We start from the raw sequence: 18,765 nt of genomic DNA, 5'->3' as shown, positions 1-18,765 counted from the left end.
AATTCCTTCTTTTGTCATAACCAATGGGCACTATTCCTCCCACTGACACCAACCATGAAGCATCATTTCTCGCACTGACGCCAATCATGGAGCACTTCCTCCCACTGACACCAACAACTGGGTACTATTCCTCCTACTGACACAAATGATGAGACATTATTTCACCCACTGACACCAACAATGGGGTGCTATTCCTCCCCCTAATACCTATGATGCATGGTTTACTTCCACTGATGCCAGGACAATTTCTAGTCTCAATGGCCACAGTCCACCCCCACTAAAGTCTGAAGGCCAGTAAACTGGCCCTTTGTTCAGGAAGTTTGGGGATCCCTGGTGTAGATCCTTTTTAGTAAGTTCACATTGGCCAGGAACTATGTATTCAGGGCTTGTTGGCCTGCTTTTATATGCAATGAAAGTAAAAATTTCACAAAATAAATGGCCATCCCTTCAGGAGTTTCCACTATCACTTCACATACAAACAGAAATTACATTCACTTTCTGGCTTGCTCACCGCTGCTCAGCCCTCAAACTAGAAACTTTTCCTGGTCCCTCAAACCATTACACAGTACCACTGTGCTTGTCTGCACTTCTGTACCTCTCACAGCTCTCTGCTGCACTCAATTGGTTCAATCTACACTCTTGCACTGGCCTGGGCAGAGGACCTCAGGTCTCCCAGGTGGATCCCTGGACTATGGCACGGCCCCAGATAATAAAGACTATGCACATCTGCGCACACCGTGTGCTGTCATCAATAAAACCTAGACACCAGGTTAGAAGTTTCTTCCCTCTCAAAGCTCTTTAAAGCCTCTGAGCTCCAAACCCAAGTCTGGGAGTTACAAAGCCAAGAGAAACCCTAAAAGGCAATTTTACTTATTTAACATTTCTTAAAACAGACACCCTAGAGCCTCTCAGTTAGCATCCTTGAGATCCCTGTGTCATTTGTGCCTATTTTAACCCAATGGCAGGGCACAGCACTGTCACACTATACAAGTGGGGAAATTTCCCTTCACTTACTGTCCCACAGACACAAGTGAGGGGGATTCCCATGTTATAGCTCTTCTGAAATGAAGCAAACTGTAAGGGACCGCCCGGCGGTACCACTAGCACTCCACTGAATAGGCGTCCCCAGCGCACGGAGTCTAAGTTCCAGGGTGCTTGTTCACCAGGGCCCCTGATGGTGGGGATGGACTTGGAGCTCCCTGAGACCAGGTCGTGACTACTGGGTGCGTCCGTCAGTGGTAGTAGTATGCGCAAGGGGCTCCCACGGGGAAGAGTCTGATGTGAGGAGGTCAGAAGACCCCACTGCACGGGATGGATGGATGGATGAGCAAGGTCAGACGGGCCGGGTCGGTAACAGAGAGGGCGGCAAGGTACAAGGCAGCGGGCATAGAATGGTCGGGTCACACGCCAGGTCAGCAACAGCAGGTCAAATCCAATAGGGGGCATTCAGGAGAGAGGTCAGGCAAAGCAAGGGTCAGAATAGGAGAAAACAGCAAGGTCAGGTACAATCCGGGTCAATAACTTACAGGGTACAGGTTCACAGGATACAGGATGCAGGAAAGACCAGAAGGCACTGAATGACAGCTCAGGGCCATTTAAATATCCCGCCCTGCGCTGCCATTGGTGCCCAGCGGGCGGCCGCGGCTTCTACTGCGCATGCGCGAACTCGAACGCCGCGGCCGGCCCGGACCTAGTGCCCGTGTCCCTGCACAGGGCGGTGCACTGCGCCTGCGCCGGGACCATCGCGGCAGGGATCGGGGAGATCCCTGACATTGCCCCCCCCCCCCTACGGGCAGCCTCCGGATGCCCACCCGATCTCTCCACCACGGGTGATCGCGAAAGAACCTCCGGACAAGTCTGGGTGCATGGACATTATGGGCTGGTTCCCAAGAATTGTCCTCAGGACCATAGCCCTTCCATTTGATAAGGAATTGGGTCTGGCCTCCCCTCCTTCGACACTTCAGGATTGTTTCAACCTCAAACTCTTCTTCTCCTTCGACCGTTACCGCTTCCGGGGGTCTAGATTCCCGGTCAGGGAAGGCATCTGGGACCACTGGCTTCAGCAGGGACACATGAAAGACCGGGTGGATCTTGAGCGTGTCAGGGAGGGCGAGTTCGTAGGCTACTTCGTTAACCATCCGTTTAATGCAGAAGGGGCCTATAAATTTGGGTCCCAATTTCTTTGACGGGCAAAGCATCTTTAGATTGGACGTCGCCAGCCAAACCTTCTCCCCAGGCCGCAATACCAGATCTCCTCTCCGTTTCCTGTTGAATGCTTTCCTGTAGTCTTCCTGGGCCCGACTGATGGCCACTTGAAGCTTCTTATTGTTCGCAGCGAAGAATGTTACCACATCTCGTGTTGCTGGTACTGGGCATTCCGACACCAAATCCGGGAGGAAGACTGGGTGAAAGCCATAGTTGGCAAAGAACGGGGACTGCCCTGTTGCTGAGTGGCGGGCGTTGTTATACGCAAATTCCGCTAAAGGAAGAAGTGGCAGCCAGTCATCTTGAGTAAACGAGGTATAGCATCTTAAGTATTGCTCCAAGGTCTGATTGGTCCTTTCGGTTTGACCGTTAGTTTGAGGGTGGAACGCAGAGGAGAGAGATAATTTGATGTCCAGGGCTTTGCACAGTGCCCTCCAGAATCTGGACGTGAACTGGACCCCTCGGTCCGAGACAATGTCTTCGGGGACCCCATGCAACCTGACTACCTCACGAATGAAGACTCGCGCGGTCTCGGCCGCCGAGGGGGTTTTCTTCAACGGGATGAAGTGGGCCATCTTGGACAAGCGGTCCACGACTACCAGGATTGCCGTGTGGTCTCGGGATGGCGGAAGCTCGACTATAAAGTCTAGTGAGATCTTTTGCCAAGGCCGTTCAGGAATAGGTAAGGGTCGCAGCAGACCCCAAACCTTGTTTCTTGATGGCTTGTTCTTCTGGCAGGTGACACAGGATCTGACATAACCCTTACAATCCTTAGCCATGTCTGGCCACCAGAATGAGCGTCGGAGAAGTTCCAGGGTCTTTTCTGGGCCAAAGTGCCCCGCCATTGGGTGGTCGTGGCAATGCCCCAAGACCAAGGTTCGGGCTTCTTCCGGCACCACAATTCGGTCTTCCCTCCATAGGAGTCCCCCCTTGTTCCGGAGCGGCCCTCCGCCTGGGGTAGAGAAGTTTGTGGATGCCTCCATTAGCCTGGAACGAAGGTCCGACTGAAGGACCAAGAAGTTACCCGAGGACAGGATGGTGTCAGGTACTGGGGTCTCCTTGGCGTCTTCGTACATCCGTGATAACGCATCCGGCTTAGTGTTCTTTGATCCCGGCCGGTACGTAATGTGGAAGTTGAATCTCGAAAAGAATAGTGCCCATCTCGCCTGTCGCGGGCGTAGACGCTTGGCGGTTCTCAGATACTCTAAGTTCTTGTGGTCAGTAAATATTAAGATGGGGTGCACCGCACCTTCCAGCAGGTACCTCCATTCCTCTAATGCCGTTTTGATCGCTAGTAGCTCTCGATCACCGATATCATAGTTCCTCTCCGCTGGGGTCAGCTTCCGTGAGAAGAACGCTACAGGGTGGAGCAGTTCCTTGGTGCCTTTTCGTTGGGAGAGGATGGAGCCTACCGCATTCTCCGATGCATCTACCTCCAAGATATAGGGCAGAGCGGCGTCTGGGTGACCCAAAATGGGTGCCGAAGTGAACAGCTTCTTTAAGACTTCGAAAGCTCCCTGCGCTTCTGGTGTCCATCTGAATCAGGTTCCCAGCTTGGTTAGCTGAGTAATGGGGGAGACCAGACCCGAGAAGTTCTTGATGAACTTCCGGTAAAAATTTGCAAAGCCGATGAATCGTTGGACGCCTTTCCTGTCTGTGGGTTCAGGCCAATCCAGTATTGCAGCGACCTTCTGGGGATCCATCGCGACCCCCGCGGTGGAGATAATCAGGCCCAAGAAGGCAATGCTGGATTGTTCAAAACAACATTTTTCTGCCTTGGCGTACAACCCATGCTGCCGCAACCGCCCCAATACTTTTGCTACATGTATTCTGTGTTCCCCCAAAGACGGGGAGAAAATCAGAATGTCGTCTAAATAAACGATCACAAAGACATCCAGAAAGTCCCTAAAAATATCATTTACAAAGTGTTGAAAAGTGGCCGGAGCATTGCACAACCCGAACGGCATGACCAGATATTCAAAATGACTGAAGCGGGTGCGGAAGGCCGTCTTCCACTCGTCCCCCTCCCTTATGCGAATCAAGTTGTACGCCCCCCTCAGATCCAGCTTGGTAAAAACCACTGCTGACTTTAAACTTTGGAACAGCTCAGGTACTAACGGTAGTGGGTAACGGTTTTTTATCGTGACCCTGTTCAATTCCCTGTAATCGATACATGGCCTTAAGGTTTTGTCCTTCTTTTCAACAAAGAAGATTCCCGCCCCCGCCGGTGAGGTGGAGTGGCGGATGAACCCCTTCTGGAGGCTGTCCTCGATATATTCCTTTAGGGCCCCCAATTCGGGCTCTGAAAGGGGGAAGATTCGCCCAAAAGGAATTTCTGAGCCGGGTAACAGGTCAATGGGGCAGTCATAAGGGCGGTGGGGGGGTAGAGTATCAGCTCCCCGTTTGCTGAACACATCTAGAAACCCATGGTAGACCGCAGGGATTACTTGTTTTAATTCAGCTTCCCCCTCAGAGCACAGGAGGATTTGGGGGGCCCCCGGGCCCGAAGTGCGGCAGTATATCCGACAGTATGGGGAAGGGAACGTGATTACTCCGGTCTCCCAGTCAATCTGGGGGTTATGGGCCCGTAACCATGGGAGCCCCAGAATGACTGGGAAGAGGGGTGAAGCTATAGCATCCAGGCGGAGGAATTCCTGGTGCTGGCCGGCAATGACAGTGGTGATGGAGGGGGTTTCCTGGTTCACTACCCCCGATTTTATTCGGGAACCGTCGGCCAAATAAATATTGAACCCCTTCTGTTTCAATTGAAGGGGAATACCCTGCTGGTGAGCAAAATTAATATCCACGAAGCAGCTGCATGCCCCAGAGTCAATTATGGCCGATACTTCCACGGTCCTTTCTGGAAGCTGAAAGGAAAGGGGTACCACTAAGTATTGGGATGGACCAACATTGCCAATGGATAAGAAAGAAGAGGTGCACTTACTCAGTTTCTGCGGGCAGGAACGCGCCATATGACCAGCTTCGCCACAATAGAGGCACAGGTTCTGGGATCGTCTGCGCAGATGTTCCTCTGGGGATAGTTTAGGCCGTGCCAGGCCGAGCTGCATGGGTTCGGGGTTGTCTCCAGGTGGCCGGTTTTGGATGATTGGCCTAGGTGTTTGACTGGGACCCTGAAATGATCCCCAGGGATTTCCATGACCCTGGCCGGACCTCTCAAACCTGCGTTCCCGCAGTCTACGGTCAATTTTAATGGTCAGTGCTATTAAGTCCTCTAAAGTCTCAGGTACCTCCACCCGGGCGAGCTCGTCTTTCAGGCCATCTGATAGGCCAATACGGAACTGATGCAGGAGTGCGAACTCGTTCCAGCGAGTATCCCCCATCCACCGCCTAAATTCAGCTGCGTACTCCTCCGCCGCTCGGCGGCCTTGCCGGAGCGTGTACAGAGTAGCTTCAGCAGAAGCTGCCCGCTGCGGGTCATCATAAAGGATGGTCATAGCATCAAAAAAACTGTCAACCGAACTGAGGTGAGGGTCGTTTTTTCCCCGTAATCGATGGGCCCAGTCTTGGGGTTCACCCTGCAGGAGGGAGATGACGAACCCCACCTTCACGGATTCAGTCACGAAGGTTCGGGGTTGTAGCTCAAAATAGAGGAGGCAGGACTCGCGGAATGATCTGAAACGTGTGCAGTCCCCGTGGAAACGTTCCGGTAAGGGTACTCGGGGGTCGGCCGCCGGGAGTGGTGCGGATGCCCCAGACACCAGCACAGGGGCTGCTACAGCTGGAGATGTGGGGACCGCGGCTTGTGGGGCGGCAGCGGATATAGTGCAGGTCTGGAATTGAGTTTCAATCCGCTGACATCTATCCTGCAGGGCCGATACAGTCTGTGTCAAATTGGACAGGTGCCTGCAGATCTCCTCCAGCGGCGAGGGACCTCCTCTAGACTCAGTCATGGCCTTCTGGTACTGTAAGGGACCGCCCGGCGGTACCACTAGCACTCCACTGAATAGGCGTCCCCAGCGCACGGAGTCTAAGTCCCAGGGTGCTTGTTCACCAGGGCCCCTGATGGTGGGGATGGACTTGGAGCTCCCTGAGACCAGGTCGTGACTACTGGGTGCGTCCGTCAGTGGTAGTAGTATGCGCAAGGGGCTCCCACGGGGAAGAGTCTGATGTGAGGAGGTCAGAAGACCCCACTGCACGGGATGGATGGATGAGCAAGGTCAGACGGGCCGGGTCGGTAACAGAGAGGGCGGCAAGGTACAAGGCAGCGGGCATAGAATGGTCGGGTCACACGCCAGGTCAGCAACAGCAGGTCAAATCCAATAGGGGGCATTCAGGAGAGAGGTCAGGCAAAGCAAGGGTCAGAATAGGAGAAAACAGCAAGGTCAGGTACAATCCGGGTCAATAACTTACAGGGTACAGGTTCACAGGATACAGGATGCAGGAAAGACCAGAAGGCACTGAATGACAGCTCAGGGCCATTTAAATATCCCGCCCTGCGCTGCCATTGGTGCCCAGCGGGCGGCCGCGGCTTCTACTGCGCATGCGCGAACTCGAACGCCGCGGCCGGCCCGGACCTAGTGCCCGTGTCCCTGCACAGGGCGGTGCACTGCGCCTGCGCCGGGACCATCGCGGCAGGGATCGGGGAGATCCCTGACACAAACTTACCAGCCTGTTTGCAATCTTCTATTGAATGTACACTGAGCTGCATATGCACAGCTCAGCCTACATTCACGTCACAGTACCACTGTCAAGTCCTCCCCACAGGCCAGTCAAGAGGCTGAAACCCAGCATGGGTGGCTGGTCAAGCTCTGGTTGCACTGTCCTCCAACTGCCCACTCAAAATAGAATATGCAGCTGTTCAGGGATGTATACATGCCAGGACTCCCATCTTTTTCATGACAGGCACAGCAAAAGTTATGCCTGCCTGACATAGTTGTCAATTAGTACTGCAGCCAAATGCCCTATACAAGACATTGGGACTAAATAGTTTGGATTGCAGTTGTAGCACAGTATTTACACACATTAAAAAAAATGTATTTTGGCTATACTTCTCCTGTGGGACACAGGAGTGCACTTTAAGGTCACAGTCCACCCAGATGCCTGGTAATCAGCTGACTCATATTCCCTGTGCACTGCTGAGAGCCTGAGCCAGCCGCTCCTACCCCCTTCAAAGCCCAGCACTTTAGTGAGCACTTGAGGGTCAGAACAGAGAGTCGGTGATTGAAAGTGTCTGGGAGGCCTGGGCAGAGTGTTCCTCCTCTATAAGAGGATTCTTCTTCACCTGGGGCTGCCACCCCGGGGAAGCAGCTAAAATGTATTGAAGAGTTGTAGTCTGGGCCTTAGCAGGTGTTGGGCTTGGAGGCTGGAGAAGATTGCTAAAGTGGAGGGCCTCATCCTGGAGTCTTGGTCTGGAGAAGGGTGGTAAACAACTCCTGGGACATTGTGAGTAAGACCTTGCTTACCACTCTTGTGTATGCAGGTGCTATAGGGTGCCACAGGATTACTAGATGTACTGGGACAGAGAACCCTTAAGTTTCTGCAAATAAATTCACAAAAGAATCCCCTAGACTGAACCTGTGTTGTCGGTATGCATGGAACAGTATCTACGGCTGACAGCATCTGTACTAGCAAGAGAGGCCTGGGACTATCTAAAGCAGCCCCTCCAGGGTAGCTGATTCTCTTTAGAAATCCAAAGTCTGAGTAGAGAAGTCTACCCCCTTCAAGCATGCTGTAGAGAACATTTGCCCTTTGTGTGAAAGCAGTAGTCTCTCTGCCATTTACTGAGCCTGACCCAAAACTCTGCAATCAGCAAAGCTCATTTTCCTTTCTGATTGGAACTTTGTCTGCAGAATTTTGGTAAGAGATACTACCAAGGTTGTGGCTGCTTTCTAAAAAAAATTAGAGAGTTTGAACACCTTTCTTATGCACCTGAAATGCATTTAGATGATTCAAAGTGAAAGTTTGATTAGCTTGCTCCCTACACAATTCTGACACTATACCCAGTCTTGCAGGTTAGTGGGAGGGGGCCAGAAAGAACCAGAAAACCCTCCAACAGAATACTGTGATACAGTATGTAGCAATGGCTTCTTAAAACAGAAGGAGTTTACATCATTTCTTTTAAATAGTTTGCATTTTGTTTAAATTCTACTAGGAGGTTTTTCCTTGGATTGTAACATTTGTGCAGGAATGGTCGACTGTGTCACCAGAACTTAGAAAAACAATCTTGTCTAAAATATATAACTATTGTAGTGTCAATGGAAGATTATATTTTATTGTGAGTGACTACATATTTAAATTTCATTTTTGTGCCCATTTTTGCAAAAAAAAAGTGACTTTTACATTTAACTTTCTTTCTTCTTGCATGGTCGTTTTATTCACATGTTTGTCTGTAGCGGGTATAATCTGCACATTGAAAGTGTAAAAACCCAACACAATTTCATTTTTGTAGCTTGTTATCCTAGCAATTCAGAATTAAAACAACTCGACCTGGGTATATGTAAGTGTTTACAACCACTTTAAGCACTGAAAGTTAACGGTTTTCTTACCTCTGGAACCTCTACAATACCAAACAGTTCTTCTGACCTTCACACAGAACTTCCCATTGGGTATCGGTCACCTAGGCCTGCCTAAGTACCATTCCTGGTGCTGATTTCAACAAATCTCATAGATACAATCTGTCAGTGCTTGAGTTATGAAAGTATCTTATCCTACTAATAAAATATTTCCATCCAAAAGGTTGCCAGGAGAATACCACAAAAAAATCTATGATCTTGCAGCTCTTTCCAGATTGAGAAATTCTTTCCCAACACCTGCATCATATAAGAGTTGAGCACTTGAGCTCTGAGGAAGAGGATTGGTGAATGAGGAAGAGGCTTCTCCCTCGAAACACGTAAGGCAGAAAGCACATTTGAGGCAGCAACTATTTGTAGTTAAACAGGTTCAACAGTTGGACACTTTTGGAATGTAGTGAATAGGGCGAATCTCTTCTTGGATGGATTTTATGTGCAATTGCCAAATGCTTTTGTAAGTGTAGTGATGTGATAATTTCTTTGCCCATTTTCCAGTGTATACTTCTGTTATGCAGTGTTTGTTTTGCCCTTTTCCAACATTGCTGCTATGCTCTCTGGGCACTGAGGAGGAGATCATCAGAGAGAGCACTTGTGGAAATGAGAGAAGTGTGGATTTCCTGGGAGAGAGAGCTCAGACTGTAAATGTTGCAGCCTCCCCTCATGCAAGACATGCGACATGCAAAAAAGACCGTTAATGCTTTAATTTTCCTGTTTGGAGGATACTTTATGTTGGATGGTTCACTGAATGTGATTTCTTCAATACATGGACTTTCATATACAATGCTGTGTGGATTACTGTCTATGTGGATGATACATTTCTCAGTTGGGATTTCACTTGTTATCCACAAGCCCCAATTGAGTGGCGGCACTAGCGCTTGTTAGAGATCTTGTCCTGATCACACAGATTATAACGACTCTGCTCCTGAATACTATAAAGGTGACGCCATCATACCCCAGTAGCCACAAAGAGTGTACAAATAGCGCTACATTTTGAGGCACTGCTGAGATAATTTATCTTGGATCAGGACATTAAGGAACGACCATGCCACTGTTATCAACAGAAGCTGTGAGGCAGTGGGCCCTGGAAGAGGCACTGCCACCTGAAAGGACATTTTCTATTTCATATGTGCCTATCACTGTGAGTTCCTACAAACTGCAAGAGGCACTAAAAGCAAATGAAACCTTGCTGTATGCCACTCTTGTGGATAAAAGAGAAGATGAGAGTTTGGAACTTTATACCCATTATCTCTGTCTCAGTGAGGTGGATTTAAATCCAGTTAAAGGGCCCTTTTGCATAAATTCAAAGGGGGCTGAAGCAATTGTTTGTGCTGTAGTGTTTTTACCTTCCAGTGATTTTACCTTCATTAAGGAGAAAGTTACCAGCCCTGCCTGTAAAGTGTGAACCATCGAATACAACGGCTTCATCAGGAGAGACTGGAATGTTGCCTGCTACAGCCACTAAGCAGGAAACAAATATTGAGCATCTGCTGCTAAAAGTCACTGAAGTCTTTGCTCAGAATTTACATGCTGATTCTTACCGCAAATTTAAGGCTTTTTCATTAGTGCTACCTGTCCCTGCTGGTGAAGAAAGCTTTGAAGTGTGGAAAGATTTTGCACAACAAGTGATAGAGGAATGGACCTGCTAAGAGGAAAAGAAAAAACAGTGCATCATGGAAAGCTTAAGACCACCAGCATCCATTATTGTTAGAGCTTACAAGGACACACATGTGAGTACCAGTGCCCAAGAATATATTGATATTTTGACAGATGCTTATGGACTGCACCGTGACCCGGATCAGATGCTTGCTGAATTTAAACAGACAAAGCATAAAGAGGGAGAGGATGTTTCTGTGTTTGTGAGGAGGCTAGAAGTTCTTCTAGGAAGATTGCTCACTGAAAAGGTCATCTCTCCTACAGATGTTGATAAATTAAGAACTGCTCAAATCATAAAGGGGTTACTGCCGCATCACCCAATGTCACCAGTCCTAAGAGTTGTTTTGAGAGAGAGAAACTTTACTTTTACTGAAACTATGACTGAAGTAAAGAAACAGGAGGCTGATATCCTTTTTTAGTACCCCTTCTAAAAGCAAAGTTCAGAGTTTTTCGGGTGATCACAAAAAGGAGACTGTTGCTAAAAACAAAGAAGTTGGTAGACTTCCAAAGCCTAGAGCTCTATCTGCTGATAAAACCTCCAGTGATAAGCCTCTCTTCCATATTAAATGTTTCCGCTGTGGACAAGCAGGCCACACAGTTCGTCAGTGTCCACAGCTTGCTGATAGTTCTGAAATTCACAGTAAAGCTGGACAAATGTATAAGAGAAAACAGGGAAAATCAAGAAAATAAATGTTCACTAAACTGCCTGGAGTAGGCCGCAGATGTACTTTCAATTTGTTTGGTAATGATATGCCCACTACTGCTTTGTTTGACACTGGCTCTCAGCTGACTCTTATCTACAGGCCCTTCTATCAGCAATGCTTAAGCCACCTCCCTTTGAAACCTATGAACACTATGCCTGTTTATGGTGTGGGAGAAACTCCTGTTTTTATGGATGGTTGTCTAGAAGTTTCGCATTTCTGGTGTGACAGCTGATGAGTCATTGCCTATGTGAGCCCTCCACCCAGGGTTGTGAGTATGCTCCTATGATTGTGGGTTCCAATGTTGAAGCCGTTGAGGCTGCTTTCATAAAGTTTCTTCAGCCACAACAGGGTACTCCTCTACCTTCACTGCCTGTTGCTCCAGAACTTCAAAATATCTGCCAAACCTTTGCTCCTGATCTTCCTAGAGAATATGTGGGGAATCCATGGCATCCCATAGAGCTTCCAGCCGGGGGAGTGAGAGTGTTGTGGGTTTATGTGGAAATTTCACCGGGTGCAAATGGTAGCTTTTTCCTGCTAGAGACTGATCCGAAAGAGACTGCAAAGAGTGGCTGGGAGATAGTACCAGAAAGGAAAGACTATCGTTTAAGATGTCCAAGAATGGATGTTGTTACTGTTCAGAATGTTACCACATACCCAGTTATAATACCGGTCTGGCAGGAGGTAGCCTATTGTTACCCAGTGGAAACCATTAGCTCTTACCCTGCCAAGGTCGAGGAGAAAGAAACCAAATTAGACTTTCACCTGAATGATACTGACAGCCCTGCAGAGCACTAGAAGAGCAGCTAATGGAATACAATGATGTTTTCTCTACTGATGACATGGATGTCGGGTGTGCTAAAAGTATTCAACACAGTATTTGCATAACAGATAGCACCCCCTTTAGAAAAAGATCCAGGCGCATACCTCCTAAAGATCTGGATGATGTTCAAGAGTGCTTGCACAAAATGAAAGATCAAAATATTATTGTTGAGTCTAAAAGCCCGTGTGCATCCCCAATAGTAGTGGTCAGAAAGAAAAATGGTGGCGTACGAATATGTATTGATTACAGGACTCTAAATCAGCTAATGGTCCCAGATCAATACACGCTACCTCGCATTGAGGAAGCTCTTGATACCCTGCAAGGCAGCAAATGGTTCACAGTAATGGACTTAAGATCCAGGTAATACCAAGTACCAATGAGTGAGGAAGATCAAGAAAAGACAGCTTTTATTTGCCCCCTGGAGTTTTTCCAGTTTGCTCGTTGCCTCAGGGAATTAGTGGTGCACCTGCAACCTTCCAGCGTCCAATGGATCGGACACTGGGATACCTTTGTCCCACTCAATGTATTGTCTACCTAGATGACATAATTGTTTTTGGCTCCACTCTGGAGGAGCATGATCAGAGACTGTTTAAAGTGCTTGATCTTTTGAGGAGAGAAGGTCGGAAACTCTCCCTGGACAAATGTAAGTTTGCCCGTTCTTCAGTAAACTTTGTGGGCCACATCGTACCTGCAAAAGGGGTAGCAACTGATCCTGCTAAAGTGGAGGCTGTGGTAACCTGGCCCCGTCCCACAAATCTGACAGAATTGAAGTCCTTCTTGGGCTTTTGTGGCTATTATCGCTGCTTCATAAGAGATTATTCCAAGACTGCTCGGCCTTTTAATGACTTGCTTAAAGAAACACCTGGCATTGACACAACCAGCAAAACTCCTTTCAGTGAGAGCTGGACTTCTGCTTGTGAGGAAGCTTTTTTACAGCTTAAGAAAAGCCTTACAGAAGCACCAGTGTTGGCTTATGTAGACCCACAAAAGCCTTATGTTCTGCATGTATTAGGAGGAGTCCTCCATCAGGAGTACCCAGGAGGACTTAGGCTACGTTCACACTAGCGTTGTGTGCAGGCGGCAGAGAGGCGTTTGGGAAGCTTTTTTACCGCTTCCCAAACGCCTCTGCAAATTCTGCACATTACAGCACATGGTGCTGTTCTAACGGGAGCGTTTGCGTCGCGGCAAAACGGACGCCTCTGGTCGAGTCAGGAGGCTTTGAAGCCTCCTATTCTCGTCTATGGTGCCGCTCCGCAAACGCCCGGCCGGCGTTTGCGGTGCGGTTGCGACGCGGTTGCGGGGCGTTTGCGGAGCGGTAACACCACTCAAACTGCATTATAGGCGTTTGTGGGGCGTTATTAACGCTCGGCAAACGCCTAGCAACCTCCGCTAAACCGCGCATGCGGCGTTTGCGGAGCATTAAAAAACGCTCCGCAAACGCCGGACCAACGCTTGCCAAACGCTATAGGGGCGTTTGGCAAGCGTTGGCAAAACAGCCTAGTGTGAACGAGCCCTAAGGCCTGTTGCTTACATCAGTCGCAGTCTAAGCCCAGCAGAAAATTATTATTTTTATACAGGATTTATATAGCGCCAACAGTTTGCTCAGCGCTTTACAATATAACGGGAGACAATACAGCAACAATACAGTTCAATACAAGAGGGATTTGAGGGCCCTGCTCCTTGAAGCCTACAATCTAGGAGGGAGGGGCTAGTGGTACAAAAGGTAGTAAGTGTGGGGGGTGGGCTGGTTGGAAGAGTAGAAGATTCCAGTATTAGCTGAGGGCAGGATAGGCTTCTCTGAAGAGATAGGTTTTCAGAGATCGCCTAAAAGTGAGCAGAGTAGGCAATAGTCTGATAAATTGGGGTAGAGAGTTCCAGAGGATGGGGGAAGCTTTGGAGAAGTCCTGGAGATGAGCATGGGAGAAGGAGAGAAGGGAGCTAGAGAGTAGGAGGTCTTGCTTTAGAGGGGAGGGGAAGGCACCAGTAGAGAGGGAAAGATTGAAGATGTGAGTGAGGGAGCATAGGATGGAAGAAGAGGGTGACCGTAGTAGTTTTTAGGGGACAGGATCCAGGGGGCAGGTAGTGAGACGGGCTTCAGAGAAAACCTTAGTGACCTCTTCGGTAGTAGCAAGGTCAAAAGAGGCAAGTGTTGAGGGAGGTTTAGTATAAGGTATGCTAAGTGGAATGGATGTCTGTGCAGTGGCGATGCCCCTACGAATTGCATCAATCTTTTTTTTTAAATGATTTGCAATCTCGTGAGGTACTGGGTGGAAGTGGAGAAAGTAGAGAGTTAAAAGTAGAAAAAGGAGAAAAGAATTATTCTGTTCACAAACTGGAATTTCTTGCCCTGAAGTGGGCTATTGTTGAAAAGCTGCATAATTACTTGGAAGGGGCTCAAATTGAGGTGAGAACTGACACTAACCCCCTCACTTATGTTTTGACTACAGCCAAGCTGGATGCCACTAGTCATAGGTGGCTTGCTGCCTTGTCTAATTACCAATTCACTCTCAAGTACAAGCCAGGGCCCAAAAATATTGGGGCTGATGCTCTCTTCAGGTGTCCTGGATTGCCAATAAACTTAGAAGAAAGTGAATGGGACGAAGTACCTGGGCCTGCTGTGGCTGCCTACTGTGCTACAGTTGCTGGACAAGGAGACAATATTGTTTTCTCTGACTTACGAGTTATTAACTCATTGGGAGCTGGTGAAGAGTGTATCCCAAACATGTATTGCTGCCCCACTGCTCTAGTGGTACCAGAAAACATCCAGCTGCAAAAGAAATATATGATTCTTCTACAAATGAGGGGTCCAGTAATCAGACATGTTAGAGAGTCTGTTTTCTGCAAAGATCCTAATTACATAAGAAAAACCCTACCTGTGTAGAGTACCTACTATCTTAAGGAATGGAATGAACTCAAAATAATCGATGGACTTTTGTATAGGGTACACTTTTTCAATGATCATCCTGGAAGGAGACAGCTAGTGCTCCCTCAAGTCTACAGAAAATCTGTTTTGAAAAGTTTGCATGACCAACATGGGCATCTAGGAGTTGAAATAACATATGGATTAATCCGAGACCGTTTCTTTTGGCCACGAATGAGGGAAGCTGTTGTGGACTATTTCTGCCGTTGTGTGAGATGTCTGCAACGGAAAACTCTGCCTACTAGAGCTGCTCCTATGGAACACTTGAAAAGTTCTGGTCCAATGGATTTAGTGTGCATGGACTTTTTGTGTATTGATAATGACAGCAGTGGTGTGGGAAATGTTTTGATTGTGACTGATCACTACACTCGATATGCTCAAGCCTATCCCACCAAAGATCAAAAAGCAGTAACTGTGGCCTAAGTGTTGTGGGAGAAGTTTTTTGTTCATTATGGACTGCCAAATTGACTTCACTCTGACCAGGGATGGGACTTTAAAAGTTGCCTAATTAAAGAGCTGTTAACATTGCTTAACATCGACAAGAGCTGAACCACACCTTATCATCCAGAGGGTGATGCTCTCCCTGAGTGTTTCAATCATACCTTGTTGAATATGTTGGGTACCCTCCCTAATGGTGCTAAACAAACCTGGAGCCGACATGTTGGAGCTATGGTACATGCCTATAATTGTACCAGACATGAGTCAATTGGTTTCTCTCCTTATTTTCTCATGTTTGGGAGAGAAGCTCATCTGCCTATTGACATTCAGTTGCATGTGTCTACTGGTGGAATGAAATATAGAAATCACTACCAGTATGTGGCACGACTCAAACATAGTTTACAAGCAGCCTATCAAATGGCTGAGGAACATGCTGCAAAAATAAATGCTGCCAATAAAAGATGCTTTGATGCCAAAGTTTGTTACAAAGAATTACAACCTGGTGATAAAGTGTTTCTTCGCAATTTGGGACCCTCAGCCAAACAAAAGTTAGCTGATCGCTGGAGAAATTAGTTGTTTGAAGTTATAGAAAAACTGCCTAGAATTCCAGTCTACTGGATTCGAGGACCTGAGGGTCGGATCAAAGCCTGGCATAGGAATCTCTTGCTTCCAGTACCACAAGTTGCTAGAGCGGATGAGGAGCCACAACCTGATATTGCTACAGATTCTAATGATGTACCTTGTGCAGACAGTGAACAGTGTGATGACAATGACTGGTTTACACCTCCACCAGAGTCTCTTGTACAGGCTCCTTCACCTATTACTAATGGGGGCCTTCCTCAGAGGCCTTCCTCTGAACCCAACTACTCCAGCTTTTCAACCAACAGCCCAAAACTTTGTGCCTACAGTTCCAGGCATGATTGGAGCACCAAGTTTTCCCACTAGTGCAGTCCCAGATTTATCTGGACTAATGCCTTAGGGCTTGAGGAAAGGAGATTGTGTTCGATGACCTCCACCAATGTTTACTTATGACACCTTGGGAAGACCCTGCTATGCTGTACAGAACTATGCTGTACAACCTCATGTTCTAATGAACATGATTACAGCCCATTCTAGACTGGTTAGCATGATGCCTATTTGTTACTAACCATGTTTTCTTTGCAGCTAATCTCTGTAATAGATTGCTTCTAGAGAAGTGGTCTGCAGAAGGGGACAACGATGTTAACTTGCTATGTTTTGCTTTATGTGTATATCCTTGCCGGGTCGGAAGGATTTTCAGCAGGGGGATAATGTGATAATTTCTTTGCCCATTTTCCAGTGTATACTTCTGTTATGCAGTGTTTGTTTTGCCCTTTTCCAACATGGCTGCTATGCTCTCTGGGCACTGAGGATGAGGTCATCAGAGAAAGCACTTGTGGAAATAAGAAAAGTGTGGATTTCCTGGGAGAGAGAGCTCAGACTGTAAGTGGCGCAGCCTCCCCTCACTGAGACATGCAAAAAAGACTGTTAATGCTTTAATGTTCCTGTTCGGAAGATACTTCATGTTGGATGGTTCACTGAATGTTATTTCTTCAATACATGGACTTTCATATACAATGCTGTGTGGATTACTGTCTATGTGGATGATACATTTCTCAGTTGGGATTTCACTTGTAATCCACAAGTCCCAATTGAGTGGCACTAGCGCTTGTTAGAGATCTTGTCCTGATCAAAAAGATTATAAGAACTCTGCTCCTAATTACTATACAGGTGGCGCCATCATACCCCAGTAGCCGCAAAGAGTGTTAAAATAGCGCTACATAAGTATAGACATAATTCTATAATAAAATTTTATTGCAGATATAACATGATGTTGTGCATCAGTTTTACAGCATTAAGGTGTTTCCATTCACAGAAAGATTTTGATAGTGTAAAAGACAATAGTTGCCCTTTTATTACCTTATTGTAAAGGGTCATATTCCAGATGAGTGGGTGAAAGGCCACCCTTTAATTAAGCAGTCATGTTTCTGTGAATTTATAGAGTTCTGTGTATGACATTTTGGTACTGTTTTATATTTGCTACTTTAGAATTTGCTAGCGCTAGAAAATATGCTAGTTTTTCCTTCATTAGCAGAAACTATTGTGCTATTTGCAAGTGAAATCTGGTATACAGTCTGGAAACACATATGGTTCTGTTTCCAGTAAACCGCAGGTCTCTCCAAACACTGACTGCTGTGTTTTCTCTTCTTTTCCCTTTATGTACCTTTTAACCACAACTTGAATGGAAAACCTACATATGCAACATATGTACTTATTGTAAGATACCAGCATCAAACAAGTAGCAGAAATAGAAAGAATCTTGGCATAAAAGTCCAAAATACATCTTTTTTTAGGATTGTTCCATGGACACTACCACATCGAATGTCAGTTTAAAGAATAAAATATGGAGGCTGCTATTGATAACCTTTCTTTATCTGGTTACTTGCCTGGCTGATCTGGTTGCTTCAGTAGATGCTAAGTCATTGACCAGGTACTGACTTCCCTCTGAGTTCAATTTTAAACCTACTACAGGTCTTCTTGACTGACATACTTTGTCAGTGCAACACCTGCATGATCCCACTATAACAGGGCCTCTTTCATGACAGTTTGAATGAGTTCTACATCTAAATAATACCATAATGATAGGTCATGTAGTGCTAATCCCGTAGGAGCCACAAAAATACTGTCTAGGTCTTCCCCAAAAGCTTTGCCTCGCAGCCAGGCACATAGGCTCATTCACACGTTTCTTCAATGGCCAGACTAGGGGTGTTGTTTTGTTGCTTTTATTTTTGGAGAACTTGGATAGAGATGGGGAATTAGGTGGGATACTCCAAAAACAGAAACTATGTACAGTTGAGGACTTTAGTTATTCTTTAGGATAAGCTATGACAAAGTCCATGCTTGAAACAAACAGTAGATTTCAGCTTTAAGGCAGCAGTAGTAGAAGCATTAGCAACAAGAGCAGAGTCCTTTTGGGTAGGAGATTAAGTGGGCAAAGCTCTTTGGAACACCAGCCATTGTCCCCTTTAGCTAGACCCAAAGCAGAGTCCCTAGCACCAGATGGGCTTAAATAGCACATAAATCTCTAAGATCCTTTAGGGGTGTCTGTACTCACAATGCCCAAGAACAGCAGGTTGCTTTCCTTCGTGATACTAGCGCAGATCATCAGTAGATGGCCCCTCAGTCGGCTTTAGCAGATCCTGGGTCTCAGCATTCAGGCACTCATGTCACCCACCTACAGCCAGGGGCGTATTTACCACAAGGCAAACAAGGCATTTGCCTAGGGTGGCATTTTTCAGGGGGGCAGCATTGGGACACATGTGGCTTGGGGACCAGGTGTTGTTGGTCAATGTCAGGCTCTCTCCGGGGGGGGGGGGGGGCAGTGGTGTATTTAGGTTTTGTGTTGCATAGGGCAGAACAAAACCTAAATACACCACTGCCTACAGCAGTAGATCCAGCAGCATTGCCTGAAAGGGC

At 47.2% G+C, this 18,765-nt stretch overlaps 1 protein-coding gene across 1 annotated transcript; it reads left to right on the top strand.

Annotated features, from left to right (window-relative positions):
* Nucleotides 1–10,405: 10,405 nt before the first annotated feature.
* On the top strand, nucleotides 10,406–10,807 carry LOC149450152 (paraneoplastic antigen Ma2 homolog). Its single transcript, XM_089692255.1, has one exon. It carries the CDS (start codon nucleotides 10,406–10,408, stop codon nucleotides 10,805–10,807), a length of 402 nt encoding a protein of 133 aa, XP_089548381.1.
* Nucleotides 10,808–18,765: the final 7,958 nt, after the last annotated feature.

The sequence above is a fragment of the Staurois parvus genome, unplaced genomic scaffold (genome assembly GCF_062004578.1).
Source record: "Staurois parvus isolate SC_StPar_1 unplaced genomic scaffold, SC_StPar_1.0 ptg000581l, whole genome shotgun sequence".
NCBI lineage: Eukaryota > Metazoa > Chordata > Amphibia > Anura > Ranidae > Staurois > Staurois parvus.
The sequence above is the reverse complement of the archived record's forward strand: the minus strand, read 5'-3'. Positions and strand labels throughout refer to the sequence as shown.